At 38.2% G+C, this 13,138-nt stretch overlaps 1 protein-coding gene across 2 annotated transcripts in view; it reads right to left on the reverse strand.

Moving 5' to 3' along the window:
• Positions 1 to 4,464: 4,464 nt before the first annotated feature.
• Positions 4,465 to 13,138, reverse strand: part of ACTR2 (actin related protein 2) — a 32,525-nt gene continuing 23,851 nt past the window's right edge. For both annotated transcript variants that reach the window (XM_054586879.1, XM_054586878.1), the window contains 2 exons: positions 10,516 to 10,648; positions 4,465 to 7,098 (listed from right to left, as the gene is read on the reverse strand). In XM_054586879.1, coding sequence (XP_054442854.1) covers positions 6,928 to 7,098; positions 10,516 to 10,648 — 304 coding nt within the window. In that variant the 3' untranslated portion in view covers positions 4,465 to 6,927. The remainder of the gene's footprint in view (positions 7,099 to 10,515; positions 10,649 to 13,138) is intronic.

The raw sequence follows: 13,138 nt of genomic DNA on the forward strand, positions 1-13,138 counted from the left end.
TATTTCATTTTATCCTGTCATTTTTAGGGAACTTGGGAACAGCAAAGGTTTTTGTGACCTGGGTCATACTCACAAGTTCTCTTGCCTCAATGATTCCACAAGCGGGGTCGGGGTGGGAGCCAGCTCCATATATCCAAGCCTCTTTAGACTCTTAAAACATGGGAATTACATTATGTAAATCGTTCCCTTCACGTTTGTTCAAGAGACCCACGAATGCAACAAAACAAAGTTCATTTAGAAAGCTCAAGGAAGCCTTTCTCATTATTTTTTAAGCACCTGGGAGGATTTTTGTTGGCTTACGTCACAAACCTTAGATTCTTTTGAATGGTATGGACCAGAAAAAAAAAAGTTGAAGACATGAAAGAGTGCTACATATATGAAATGGAAAGGAGAAAGATAATTTTTGGCCAACTCTCTTCTGAGATTGGTAGAATTAACCAAAACTAAAGAAATAAACATAAAAGTGTCACCCCATTTTAAAAGAATGATAGCTTCAAGTCAGAAGACCGTTTTCCTAGTACCACCTTCACCTTGTGTCTGAGAAAGGCAAAAAGCAGATGCTGATACCCCAAGAATCCACCTTATGAACAGCATTCTACTTTAAGGGACCTTGCGAGTTCTGGTCAGTTTTTAAGTCGTAAGAAATTTATTGACGGCAGTCATTAAAACAACTGTTGGCTGTTACGCACAATTAAACACTTCCACTTTTGGACAAATTTCATGAAAAACAAGACTTAAAAAAAAAATCTGCATTTTCAGCTAACTGTATAGTAAGAGGTGGGGCCCAAAAGGCTGGAGGTTATTTGGTGCGTGCTCTAGAGTGAAACGGAAAATTTAAGAGGCGCTTTCACGGTGAAAAGGAATAAGATATGCAGGCAAACAAAGAGCAAGAAAATGCATCCAGCATCAACTACATACTCTTCATTTAGAGAGAATGCCAAAGCTAACTTGTATGGTTGTAGAATTAAGTTTCAGAAGATAAAAGTTATTTCCTACTCACCCAGAGGCTTCATCCAACTCCTTCCTCGGGAGGGTTCCTGCACTAGAAACCTAACCACCTCCTCACCTGCAACTGGTGACTTCATTTAGCTCCTTCAGGTACTCACCTGCAGCTAGTTACTTAATCACAGACTTTCAAATTTGGGAACCAACTAGGCTTATACCTTAGAAGCACCAGAACTTGAGCAACTGGATAGACAGGCGTCTCCAAGTTGCATCCAAAAGTTCATTTGTGTGTTAGTTGCATGTAAATTGAAACAGATATTTCCTCTCCAGAAGTAAAGCTACATCTGGTAGGTGGGTTCCTCGGCCAGACTATAAATCATCTTAATCCATCAAGCAGCCGAATTGCAGCACAAGCTGTACTAACTCAAACTTAGGGGGCTGGGGACCATGCCAGCCAGAAGTGTGAAAATGTCTCTAAGAATGATTTTGAAATCAGGAGTTGGCTTTAGTTACTTCACCACCTCCAGCACCCAACACCCACCCACACGTCCCTAAAGTTCCGTTGCCCTACTGAGCTCTCTCCTTTTCCTCTGGAGTCTGCCTGCTGTCTCCAATGTACTTCTTAGGCTCAACTTGCAGACCTTCCCTTCACTTGAACTGGAGTCGCTTATCTTCACTAGGTGTCAGCTTTAGTCACTGAACTCTCTTGCAGTTGACACAGATGGGTAAATGACTGATGGTGCTTCAACCTTCCCAGAGGCATTTGCATTTTGAGGCACCCACTGGAACTGAGGGTTTGTTTGGGGAGGTGCCGTGGAGGTGAGCATGCCGGCAGATTAGCACTGCTCAGTCTACTTGTTCAAAATCTGCAGGAGAGTGAGGCAAGGGCATGAAGGTGTGGGCCCGGGGGGAGTGGATCTTACTTTGGAGCCTGTTTGCCCTGTTAACACATTGCGTACCGCTCACAGGTTTTCTCGTGTTTTGCGCGCCATCTGTTATGGACTTTAGATGTCAACACACTGTCTTGTCCACATCAAATGAAGCAATCTCATTGGTGGAAACCGTGCAGGTCAATCTACAAAAAACTATGTAATTGCACGAACCCATAAAGCATTGCAGTTACATTGTATTTTGGTCATTCGACCCTGGCCTATGTCTTAGAGATTTCTATGCGGTACACAATGTATTAATATCCTACCACCGGGGAGTGAGAGCTTTGGCGGGGTCAGGCCCATCAGCGCAGCTGGAGAACAAGCAAATCCTCAGCCCTGGAGTCAAATTTAGTAGGTCCACTGTGGGGCTTGGGAACCGCCACTTTTAAACACTCCACACGATTTGGACTTCATACTGAGAAAGACATTGAATGCAAATTTTACTATTTTTAAAATTTAGGTAATTATACTCTAACTACATCATTTCCTGTAGGATATGTAACATATTAAATCCCACCTAAATCGCTCAATTAAAACAAGCAAATTGGCCTCCCTAACTGATCATCAAGGCCCTTTGAATTGTACTTCATCACCAGTTTTAAGTTTCAAACTTACATTCCTTTTTCAACAGTTCTTAAATTTAATGCCAGAAGCCTTCCTATGTAAATCTAAGGAAACACACAAACATTTGTAGGTATATTGATGATTTGAAATCAAAAGGTCAAGTGTGTATTATCAACCTATTTTTGACATTTGAGGCCAAATTTCTTACTCTTCAAGCACAAAGTTGGCATGAAATATGTAAATAAGGGCTGCTAATATAATTCTCACTTGGAAATCCTTAGTTTCCTAAAGTAAGATGAACCTTGAAATATCTTATGCATATTTTTTGATAGGTCTAAAAAAAAAAAAGAAATCCCAACCCCTGCACACTATCAAGGTACTCATTTAACAAAAAGAGTGAACTAATATTGTGGCAGGTCTTAACTTCAGAATTTCCTGAACTAATTGCTTAAAATGTCCATCTTTATTTGATAGTATTTCAAAAAATTGTAGTTAAATATCAAAATATATAAATTCAAATATTTATCAATATTTATCATCTTTTTTATGAATAGAATTATTGTTCTTGAGTCAGAGTCCGCTTTTTCAAACCCCCATTCAAGGAAGGGCAAAGCAGCTCAGTAGTTTTCTTTTCACTAATTTGGCGGGGGGAGGCATTCACTAGGCAAAAGCTCAATTTGATGGTTAACAGCAGAAGGCACTGTTCTCAGGAGTCAAACGTGGACTTGAAAACTATACTGTATTAACCTTGTGACTGGTTTCTGCACTTCCCAAATTAAACCGGTCAACTGATCAACACAAACATAAAGTACTTCTTCTCTTTCAAGAAAAATTATCTGCAGTCCTTTCCAGTTCTTTTTTCCTCTTGTGGGTGAAAGAAACTGAGTGTGGAACCGAGGCAGGACAGGAATTGTTCTGCCAAAGAGAAGTGAGAAATCATTTGGATTCCCTCTACCCAGTCAGAGATCTTCCATCTGTACATGACACAAATTGGAGTATTTACAATAGATACGAATATGCTTTCCCAGGTACTCCTCACTTCTGCCACTTACCTTTGATGTATATAGCATTTTCAATCTTTTAATAGGTCACAAAATTTGAGCTGAAGTTAAAAAATGAACCTACAAATACCCCATGTACTGTGGGCAGCTGGCCAGTTAGTATAAGGTTGGACAGCATGTTAAATACTGAATTAAAATCAGTCCTTGAGTTTCCCGTTCACTTTAATTGACCATCTTCTTTGATTCAGGTTCTAAAATTAGTAGAGTTAATAAATGCATTCAATTGTACAGTGGGTGAAGAAGAAAATTGAGACTTTCATTCCATCCACAAAGACACTTCATGCAGTGCCCAATATTTTCTTCCTGTTAACATATGGAGAAAGCTGTCACACTATATGTCCCACAACTAAGGAGAGGCTGAATAAGACACCAGAGGGAAACCTCAGGAGGTCCTGGGGGACTCTGGCCATGGAGGTAACAATGGGGTTCAAGCATGCCAGTTTCTGAAGGAAACACAAACACCTGAGTCTATTCCCCAGCCCCATCCTCAAAGGCAAGTATAAAAGCAACAAAGGGTCAGTTTAATTTTCATCCTTCTTTAGTTATTTTGTTAAAAATAATACACCTAAAAGTCTGCAGATGAGCTGAAATATCCTTGGAAAGAGGCATATTACATGCAGGTCTATCTACCATTCCTACTATTGCAAAAGCCACAGCATATTGTCTGGGAAACTAAACAGTCTCTACTTGAGGAAAAAAACAATCTCTAATACAGCTGTAGCTCTAATTTGCTCTTATTTCATTTGTCCCTTCCACTTCTTTTGTGTTTAAAATCATACCAGAAATTAAAGAGGGTTTTTTTTGGTCAAATAATAGAACACTGAACTTGGCCTAACAACTAGCATACAGTTGTTGATCCATTTGCACTACCAAAAATAAAAATGTAAGAAAATGAAACTAAAGAGAAAAACTAAAGAGAAAAACACAGACAAAATTCAAATTACTTTGAAAAATCTGATTTTATTTTCTGAATCAAAAAGTGTAGTCATGTTAAGTTCAGAATGTTTAACTCGCCACTGAGCTCTCAAAATACTTGCCTGATACTGTTAACAGGGCTCAGAACTGTGTAAAAGTTAACGTCCAATACCACATTTTAAAGAAAAAGATTTAAATATAGGGTCAAGGTATTGGTAACTCTAATTTTAAAATAATTTTAATCATTTTTGGAAATTTAAATGACAATGGTTTAAGAGCTAAAAATCAGATCTCTTTTAAAATAGAAAAAATTTGAGAAACTCATACCAGACAATTCCAATTAAACATAACCCCCGCCCCCACCCACCCCCCAAACTACTAAATGCATTATTTCATCTTGGAATAGGAAAATTATAAAATGAAAATTTAAAATTATACTATATATATTAATATACCATTTTAATGTCATGTTTGCTAGCAGATTATGAAATTAAAACCAGATTCTACATTCAAGGGACAGATGATAAATGCTCTTCCACTGTTTTATTTAAGAGCCCATCCCATTTTTTGTTGTTTTCTGCCCCCGTATTATAAAGTCATGGCCAAGGGCCAAGAGTCAATCCATTTACCTGAAATGAACAGCTTAGTTGGTACTGGTCCTATATTTGTGTCCTTTAGACAGTCCAGTACTCAAAACGCTGGGGGGATTTCTAAGAACATGATTCAGGAACACTTTAGAATTCCAAAGTACTCTTGACATCCAGGTTCCTAAAATCTAGTAGATGTTATTCATAGGCTATTCACATGTACTGAAGCATGTCCAGCATGCAGGCAAACTTCTTTTATTTGTTCAAATTGAGGTAAAACAGAGAAAAAATACTTAATATTAACAGAAGCTGCATAATGAAAACTAAAATAAATTGACTTTTTCAGTTTTCTCACAAGAGACTTTCTGAAGCCAATAATTTCTCCAATTTGTTATCCAAAAAAAATTTTTAAAAAAGCTTCTCCTTTCAAAGCAAAGCTCTTTTTTCATTAATAAAAATCTTCTTGAAATGAAAAAACAAAAACATTTTTTTCAGAATCTGCATTTTGTACTTAGTGCAATACAATTTATTACTTTATTTTTCGAATTTAGAAAGAATTCAGGCCTGAGTACTATTTGATATTTTTTTCAGATACCAAGAAATTCTGACAGGATTCATAAATATGATTTTCTGAAATAGGCAGGGAAGTTTGCTAACATTTAAAAATTACCAAATCTCTTTCTTTCAAGTGTAACATAGGATGGCTGAGATTTAGTCATTATGATTAATTTTTCAGTACAGATACAAATTTAAATCTTGATTTTCTTTTTCCTGGCCAACATTTTACATACTCAAATTTTACTCCACTTCCAGGTTTCAAATCAAACCAAACAGAAAATCACCCAACTGGCAACAAGTCCCACATTTCAATGTTATTTTTTATCCCACAATTATAACCTACTGCCAGTAGTTGTTTATATGTATCTACTTGTTTTTATTAAATAAGCACTGGTCAGTTACTTACTAAAAGAATAATTTTTTTGCAAGTATGGTACTTGGCACTGGGTTACCTTAATGCTTCTGGTATAAGCAGAAGAAGCACTTAGAAAACACCCGCTCTTAAGGACTTTTTAAATCTGTAATTTAAATCGCCAACAGTATTTTTAAAATGTTACTTTTCCATTGATAGATTTTAGGGAGTCTAGTTCCAGATAACATGGTTGATGCTAAAAAATCAAATCCCTAAGCCACATGGTAATGGGATACTATCCTGGTTTTTTGTACCATAGAGAAACAGTTCCAGGCAGACCAAAAGTAAAAGAAAACCTGCCAAATCAAAGTACTGTAAATAAGGTTCATTATTTGAGCAACAAAGCTCAAAAATAAAAAAATCAAAAGACAACATCCCCTCACCCCTACACAAAAATCCACACAAAACACTTTAGTTCTGAGCCTAATATTTCTCTCAAATGTTAATACTAGAGCTTTAAGGTACTTAAGACGGTACCAAGAACTGTTGAAAGCGCCACACTACAGAGGAAATGCCATAAAGGGTTCAGCAGCTGCCCACCCATCCCTCACCACCCCCACCCCAATAACTAGTAAAAGCTCCTGGTAGTTTTTTCTTATGCTAATAAAGGCATACCACCTAGTGTGCTAAAACTAGCAGCATTAGAGCAGTAAAGTGAAAATAGGAAGCCTACAGGAATGATCTAAATGCCTACAGGAAGAAACAAAGCAGCAGACAGGACCCTTTGCCCTCTCCTTGTGTTTGTAAGGAAGTGGTTGAATTAAACAGTCAGATTTACCCACTGAACAAAAACTTAACAAAGCTTCCCCAAGACACCAGAATAAAACCTGACCTTTCCAGTCAAAGGCCAAAGAGAGGCCCTCCTTCCATGTCCTGGAATTTAGTGAGTTCAAAGATTGGCAATAAAGGAAAAAAGAAAGCGTTAGGGGTGTGATGGGAACACGCTTTGGAGTTTATCGAACAGTCACGCCGAGTTTCTCCAGCACGCGGACGCCCTTTTCTTGGTACTCCTGTCGGGTCATCCAGAAGTTGTCTTTGTCTTTCATGATATCTGCTAGAACTGCGCCGCCCAGGAACACCATGTGCTTCCTGCGGGGCGGGTCTTCGATGCGGATCTTAAATTTCTAAAGAAGAAAGAGACGATAAAATGTCACATGTGCACTGTGCTTTCTGCTTTGTAAAAATGACTTTTTCATATATTCTCCTGCTGAATTCTCACAAAGTCCTGTGATATACAGAGGACAGCAGGATTTGGTATCTGAGACATTCTGTAATTTGCCCAAAACTCATAGCCAATGTGCTTAGAAACAGTCCTGATTTACACCTGTTACCCAATCACTGTTAACAGCACCTATCACCAGTGTCCTCCTCTGGGCCCAAATACCAGAGTTCTGTCTGCGGCAGCTCTCCCCATCGGATGGCGAATGAGCCGAGGGGTCAATCACTGAGCCAGCTAGCTGTTAAATGAAGAGTTTGGATAAGAGGATGTCTATGGTTTCAAGGTCTAAAGCTGCTATGATTGTAGTCTCAAGCAACAGAGAAAGATTTAAGTTCTTATAAGCAAAACCCACTTTCTACTGTACCAAATTCAAATAAAATATTCTCAGAATGAAAAAAAATCAAATACAGTCAAAATAAGTCATGGGAATATTGAAAAAAATGAACAAGTAACCAAAATGAAAGACAAGTTGGAAAATGTCATCCTTATGGTCAGTATTAACTGTCTAACAAGGACACACCTCAATCTGTATGGTCAGTTAAGGCTTAAAAAGAGAAATCTTAAAATGATGTAGCAGTTTTGTCTCAAATCCTGCAAAAGGGCTCAAAATAACCATGCTATGCTAAACTCTCTTTATGTCACATAAATGAACGGGAGGATCTGATAATATACGACATAGAAAAACAGAAGATATCAACTCTGAAGCTAACCTGTTTTAATTGTTTGAATTACTATTTTGCTATTAGGCAGGGATCAGCAAACTTTTTCTATAAAGGGCCAGACAGTGAATACCTGAAGCTCTGCGGGTCTCTCTGGCAGCTAGACAGTACGTGACGATAGGTGACACTATATAAAAGAACAGTGCTGACTGTGCTCCCAAAAAACTATTACCAAACAGCCGGTCTTGGCCCCAGGCTGTGGCCTGGCCAGTCCTGCCCTAAGGGACGCTGGGGCTGCCCTGAAGACACTGCTGCCCTTGAAGCTTTCTCAGCTGGCTGCTGTTTCTCTCACATACCTTCTTGACTGTGGAGATTTGATAACAGGACTTCTTACTCTTCACAGCGGCTTCTCCCACACGCTCCCCCCTCCCCCCTCCCCAGCCCTGAACTCCTGTCAGGCTACTCCATCCACGACTCCTGGCCCAAGTCACCCATAGGTCCCCAGGATGAAGGCTCCTCACACCTGCGTGTACTACTTGGGTGCGTGTGCCCTCTCCATCATTTCCTGACTTTATTCTTGGTGACTCTGTCCTCTCTCTCACATGCACTCAGCAAAACTGCAATTCAGGTGATCAGCTCTCTACTTGCACCTGCCCTAAAGCAACTGAACACTATAGGAGAGAAACTCAGCATCAGACTTCACACATATCATTTAGTACAACTGAGCCTCTTAGTCTGCTCAGCAACCCCCTTAGACAGGTCTGGCACAAATAACGCCCCTTTTAATTACAAAGTCTTTTATTACAAAATCATACGCAAGCAATTCTGTAACATAACATTATCACACTGAAGCACATCATATGACATTTTAGATGAAATATTCAAATTAAAACTATAAATTATTACACCCATATTAGTGCCCCACCAACCGTACTCAAGCAGGCCTTCTGCCGGACCCTGTATTTCTCCTCTCCCCCACTCTCCAAGACAGTGCATTTCACTCCTCCTCCTCCTTTCTGCCACCTCCTCCCTCCTCTCAGAGCCTCTTAATCTTTCTCCCTTCTCTCAACAGCCTATTCAAACCAGACTTAACAATCCTTTAAGAACAAATCACATCCTATCGTTTCTCTGCTCAAAATCCAACTTTCTATTTCAGTAAAGCCAAACTCTACTGTGGCGGAAAACCCCCTGCATCCCGACTGCCTCTCTGACCTCACTCTCTAGCCCTCTCCATTGCTCACAGGCGCCAGCCCTACCTGCCTGCTCCCACCGACTTGGGGCTTTTGCACTTGCTGTTCCTGCCTAGAAGGTTCTTCCCCCAGAGTCATGCGGCTCACTTCCTCACTCCATTCAAGTCTCTGCTCAAGTTTTCTCACCAGAGAAGACTTCCCTGATCACTCTACGTAAAGGAACACACCATCTCCCCAACTCCTACCACTTTCTAACCCAACCTTACTTTACCTCTCTTCTGAGTGCTTATTACTACTGATATATTCTTCTTAAGCAGGGATTTAGTTTTTGTTTACCACTGTTTTGTTTATCTCAGCATCTAGGCCAGCGTTTGCCTCCCAGGAGTTCAACAAATACAGGGTGGGGCTAACAGGCAAAAGTAGGACATTTAGTTGTTCATATGGAAAATAATTGATGAGTAATAATATAAGAATAAATTCTATGTTTCACATACTCACAACTGTAAACCTACTTTTGCCCCACCCTTCATATGCTGAATAAATGATCACCTGAAACTGACTTTAAATTATATTTATATTGCAATAAAATCAGACGAGTGATGTACTTAGACAATATGGCTCCTTTTCAGGCCTTTAATTTGTTTAATGTATGTGTTCATACTCAACTTAATTGCACCAATTTTGAGTCACATATGAGAAATGTAACATTAGTGTCTCCAATGTGTATTCTTCTAATGTGTAATCTCATTATCTAATACAATTGATCAAAGTCAGTGAGACAAACCTCAGAGATTAATTCAGAATTAAACGACTATTGGTTGAGAGCACAGTATATAATGCACTTCACACAGTGCCGTTTATAGAAAAGAAAATCAATGTCAAACAACTATCGATGATTACATACTAGCTAAAAAATTTCCTTCTACTATACACATCAACAACTACCAATTAAAATTTGTTTCAGGAGTTGTGATAGTTGATCGGCATGCAAAAGAATTGGAGACATAATGTTTTATAATCTGGGGAGGTAAGACACGTGCAATAGCTAGAAAATAACTTGAGAATCAGAAATACGAGACAGTCCAGGAGTAGCCCTGAAGGCTTACTAAAAACACCCCAAAACAAAACCAACCAAGTGGTGTATTTCTCCCTCCACAGTACAGAAAGTTCTTCCCATACATTTAGAGACAACTCAACTCTAGGCTACTTGTAAAACAATCTAAAATGTTTGGACCTGGACCTAGTCATTTCCATCCACTGAATACACAGGCGACCACAGAGTATAACCATTCTCGGACACAGCTTATGACCCTGAACCATTGAGCTCTTCCTATCTCTTTAAGGCTGTACTTGACTGCATTAGAAATTTGTTTAGAAAGACTTTCTGCGCCCTCTGGTGGCTGTCAAGATGAAAAAGCCACTCTATTGGGTTTTAAAAGTAAGTTAACAATTGGACTATTGATTGATACTTACAGAAAGTTTTTCCACATCTCCTTTTAAAACTCGTTCTAAGTAAAGCTGTTTTAGTTCTCGTTCCAACCGTGATGGCAGCCCAGGATACATAGTAGACCCTCCAGAAAGCACAATGTGCTTATAGAATTCAGATCTAGAAAGACACAATAGGTATTCATTTGGGGATTCGGATTAGTAAAACAGTATCTCAAGAGTTCTTGTTATTTATGTCAGCCTCAGGGAGGTTGCCGGGAGAATTAAATGAAATTCAGTATGTAAATCAGAGCTGAATGTTTGCAATTACTATTGTTATTTGATTACAAATCTTTTCACATGTTATAACGTTGATGAAAAACTTCTAAAGCATGACACATTTTCTTGCAAATGAAATTTAGTCTTTAAGTAATGACCAGTTTGTATTACAAACTCCCAGCATTTGGGCTGTGTTATTACAGTGCTTCCCTGCAGCCTCTGAAATGCTTATTGTTTAATAAGCATATTCTATGTTTGCAGTCCTGGCTTTTCTTTTTCCATTTGCCTTTTGTGGTTTCCCCTTTTGTCCCTTTGCTTTGAGGCTGTTGATGTTATTTTTAGTTAGATTGGTGTGTTAGCTTCCTATACCAATCCTCTCTTCTTTCCTTAAATATGTGTAGGCTATGATATGAAATAATCAAATCTAAAATAACTGCACATGTAGTAAAAGGAACATAATCTGAGTGAGGGTTGAGGAACTTTTCTCACAGTAAAGTTCAGGAGCTGAGTCACATCTGTTTTGGCTTCATTCAAAATGGTGTCCATGTTTTTACTTCCAAGTTCGGAGTGGCTCGGGCTACTGTTAATTCTAGCTTCGAGAAGAACAGTGTTTTTGTTTTTAATTGCAGAAGTAGGCACTTTAGTGAAGCCTAAGCCAAACAGTTGAAATATGGCTACATGTGATATGCACCCACGAGCATTTATATGTATACTTTGAATATACAGAATACATAAAGAAACAGAATTTTGAGTTGTGCTACTTTCCAATGCCAGGTCTATGGAGAGGGTACTGAACTTGACGCCAGTGTTTTAGGAATGCCTAATTCCTAAATAGGAATGCACTTTTAAATATAATTTTGCTATTAATCATCATTAAATCAAAGGACAAAAGCATCTATCTAATTCCTCTTATGAGAATTTACCATAATTATGATGTCTGGATTAGACTTTTTATCATCTTTCATTAGATTTATAATTTTATAAGCCGATTGCTATTTTTATTAATTTCCATTGTTATCCTGCTCCCCAGCCATCCCACAAAAATTAGGTGGGTATTTAATTCAGGGTTAAATAAACAAGTAAGCAATCACTTGCTTTACAAAATGCTCCTGAGTGAACTCCTCAATAACCTTTGTGGAGAGGAGATCTTTCTAATAACTATGACTCAAACTCTAGATGCAATAAAAGATTACATATCTTTTTTATACAACTAAATAAAAACAAATTTCTGTATGGCTAAAAACACCATAAGCAAGAGACAAATCGTAAATTAGGAGAATATATCTGTAAGAGATAACATAGAGCTAATATAAAAAGAACTTTTAAAAACCAAGGGAAAATAATTACAAAAATTCTATAGAACAGGCAAAAGCCATGGACAGATAATTTACCAGAAGAATATATAAAAATGAAAAATTATGTTCAACTTCACTATCTCATAAGTGAAGCTGAATATAAAACTACACTGGGTTACCATTTCTCACTCATCAGACCAGCATAAAAGTAAAAAGGCTGACAAATGAACAAGTTGTGGGGACACAGGTGACCTTCTATGTTACTGGTGGGAACAATGAGCAATAACAAAACTACATACATTTATCCTTTGACCCCAAAATTCCCCCTCTACGAATAGTTTCAGGCTATACATGCCCAATACTACAAAAATAGAGTGTGCACAAGGTTACTGACTGCAGCTTTATTTGTCAACACAAATAATGGAATTTACCTAACCAACTAAGATTCACTGAATAAACTACGGTACAAATACACTGGGGGGAGGAGGGGAAGGAATGAATGTAACCGGAAAAAAGAATGAGGACAATGTCTAGGAAATGGCATAGGATTAAGATACAATAAGCAAAAAAAAAAAAAAAAAAGGCAAAGTGCAAGAATATTTAATAGTATACTATCTTCTGTGTAAGAGAAAATACGAACCACAGAAAGGATAAATCTGAACACTACTGAGACGACGTACCTATCTATACAAGGGAGGAGAGGACTAGGGTGGGAGACAGGGTGGGGAGAGCACTACTTCTACATATGCTTTTTAATGTAGTTTTGACTATATTGTTAACGTCTACATATTCAAAAACCAAAATTAAAGATGAGCCAGGACTATGTTGTGCCCCAAAAGAGAACGTGCTCAACAAAAGAATGGAGACACACACATCAAAGGACACAAAGCCATTGTGAAGGGGCTGTAATTGGCCAAATAAGGAATAATTTGAGCAGCAAAATACAGTATAATAAATTATAATCCACTAGGGGAAAAAAAATCACGAATCCATACTGATAATAAACAAAACAAGGGAGAAGGAAAAGCACTTCATTTTGCTAGAACGGCCAACTAATAAAATATAGGATGATGGAATTAGAAAATCACCTTCTTGCA

The sequence above is a fragment of the Pteronotus mesoamericanus genome, unplaced genomic scaffold (genome assembly GCF_021234165.1).
Source record: "Pteronotus mesoamericanus isolate MK-2021 breed Mesoamerican mustached bat unplaced genomic scaffold, CSHL_Meso_final contig_98, whole genome shotgun sequence".
NCBI classification, from domain to species: Eukaryota; Metazoa; Chordata; class Mammalia; order Chiroptera; family Mormoopidae; genus Pteronotus; species Pteronotus mesoamericanus.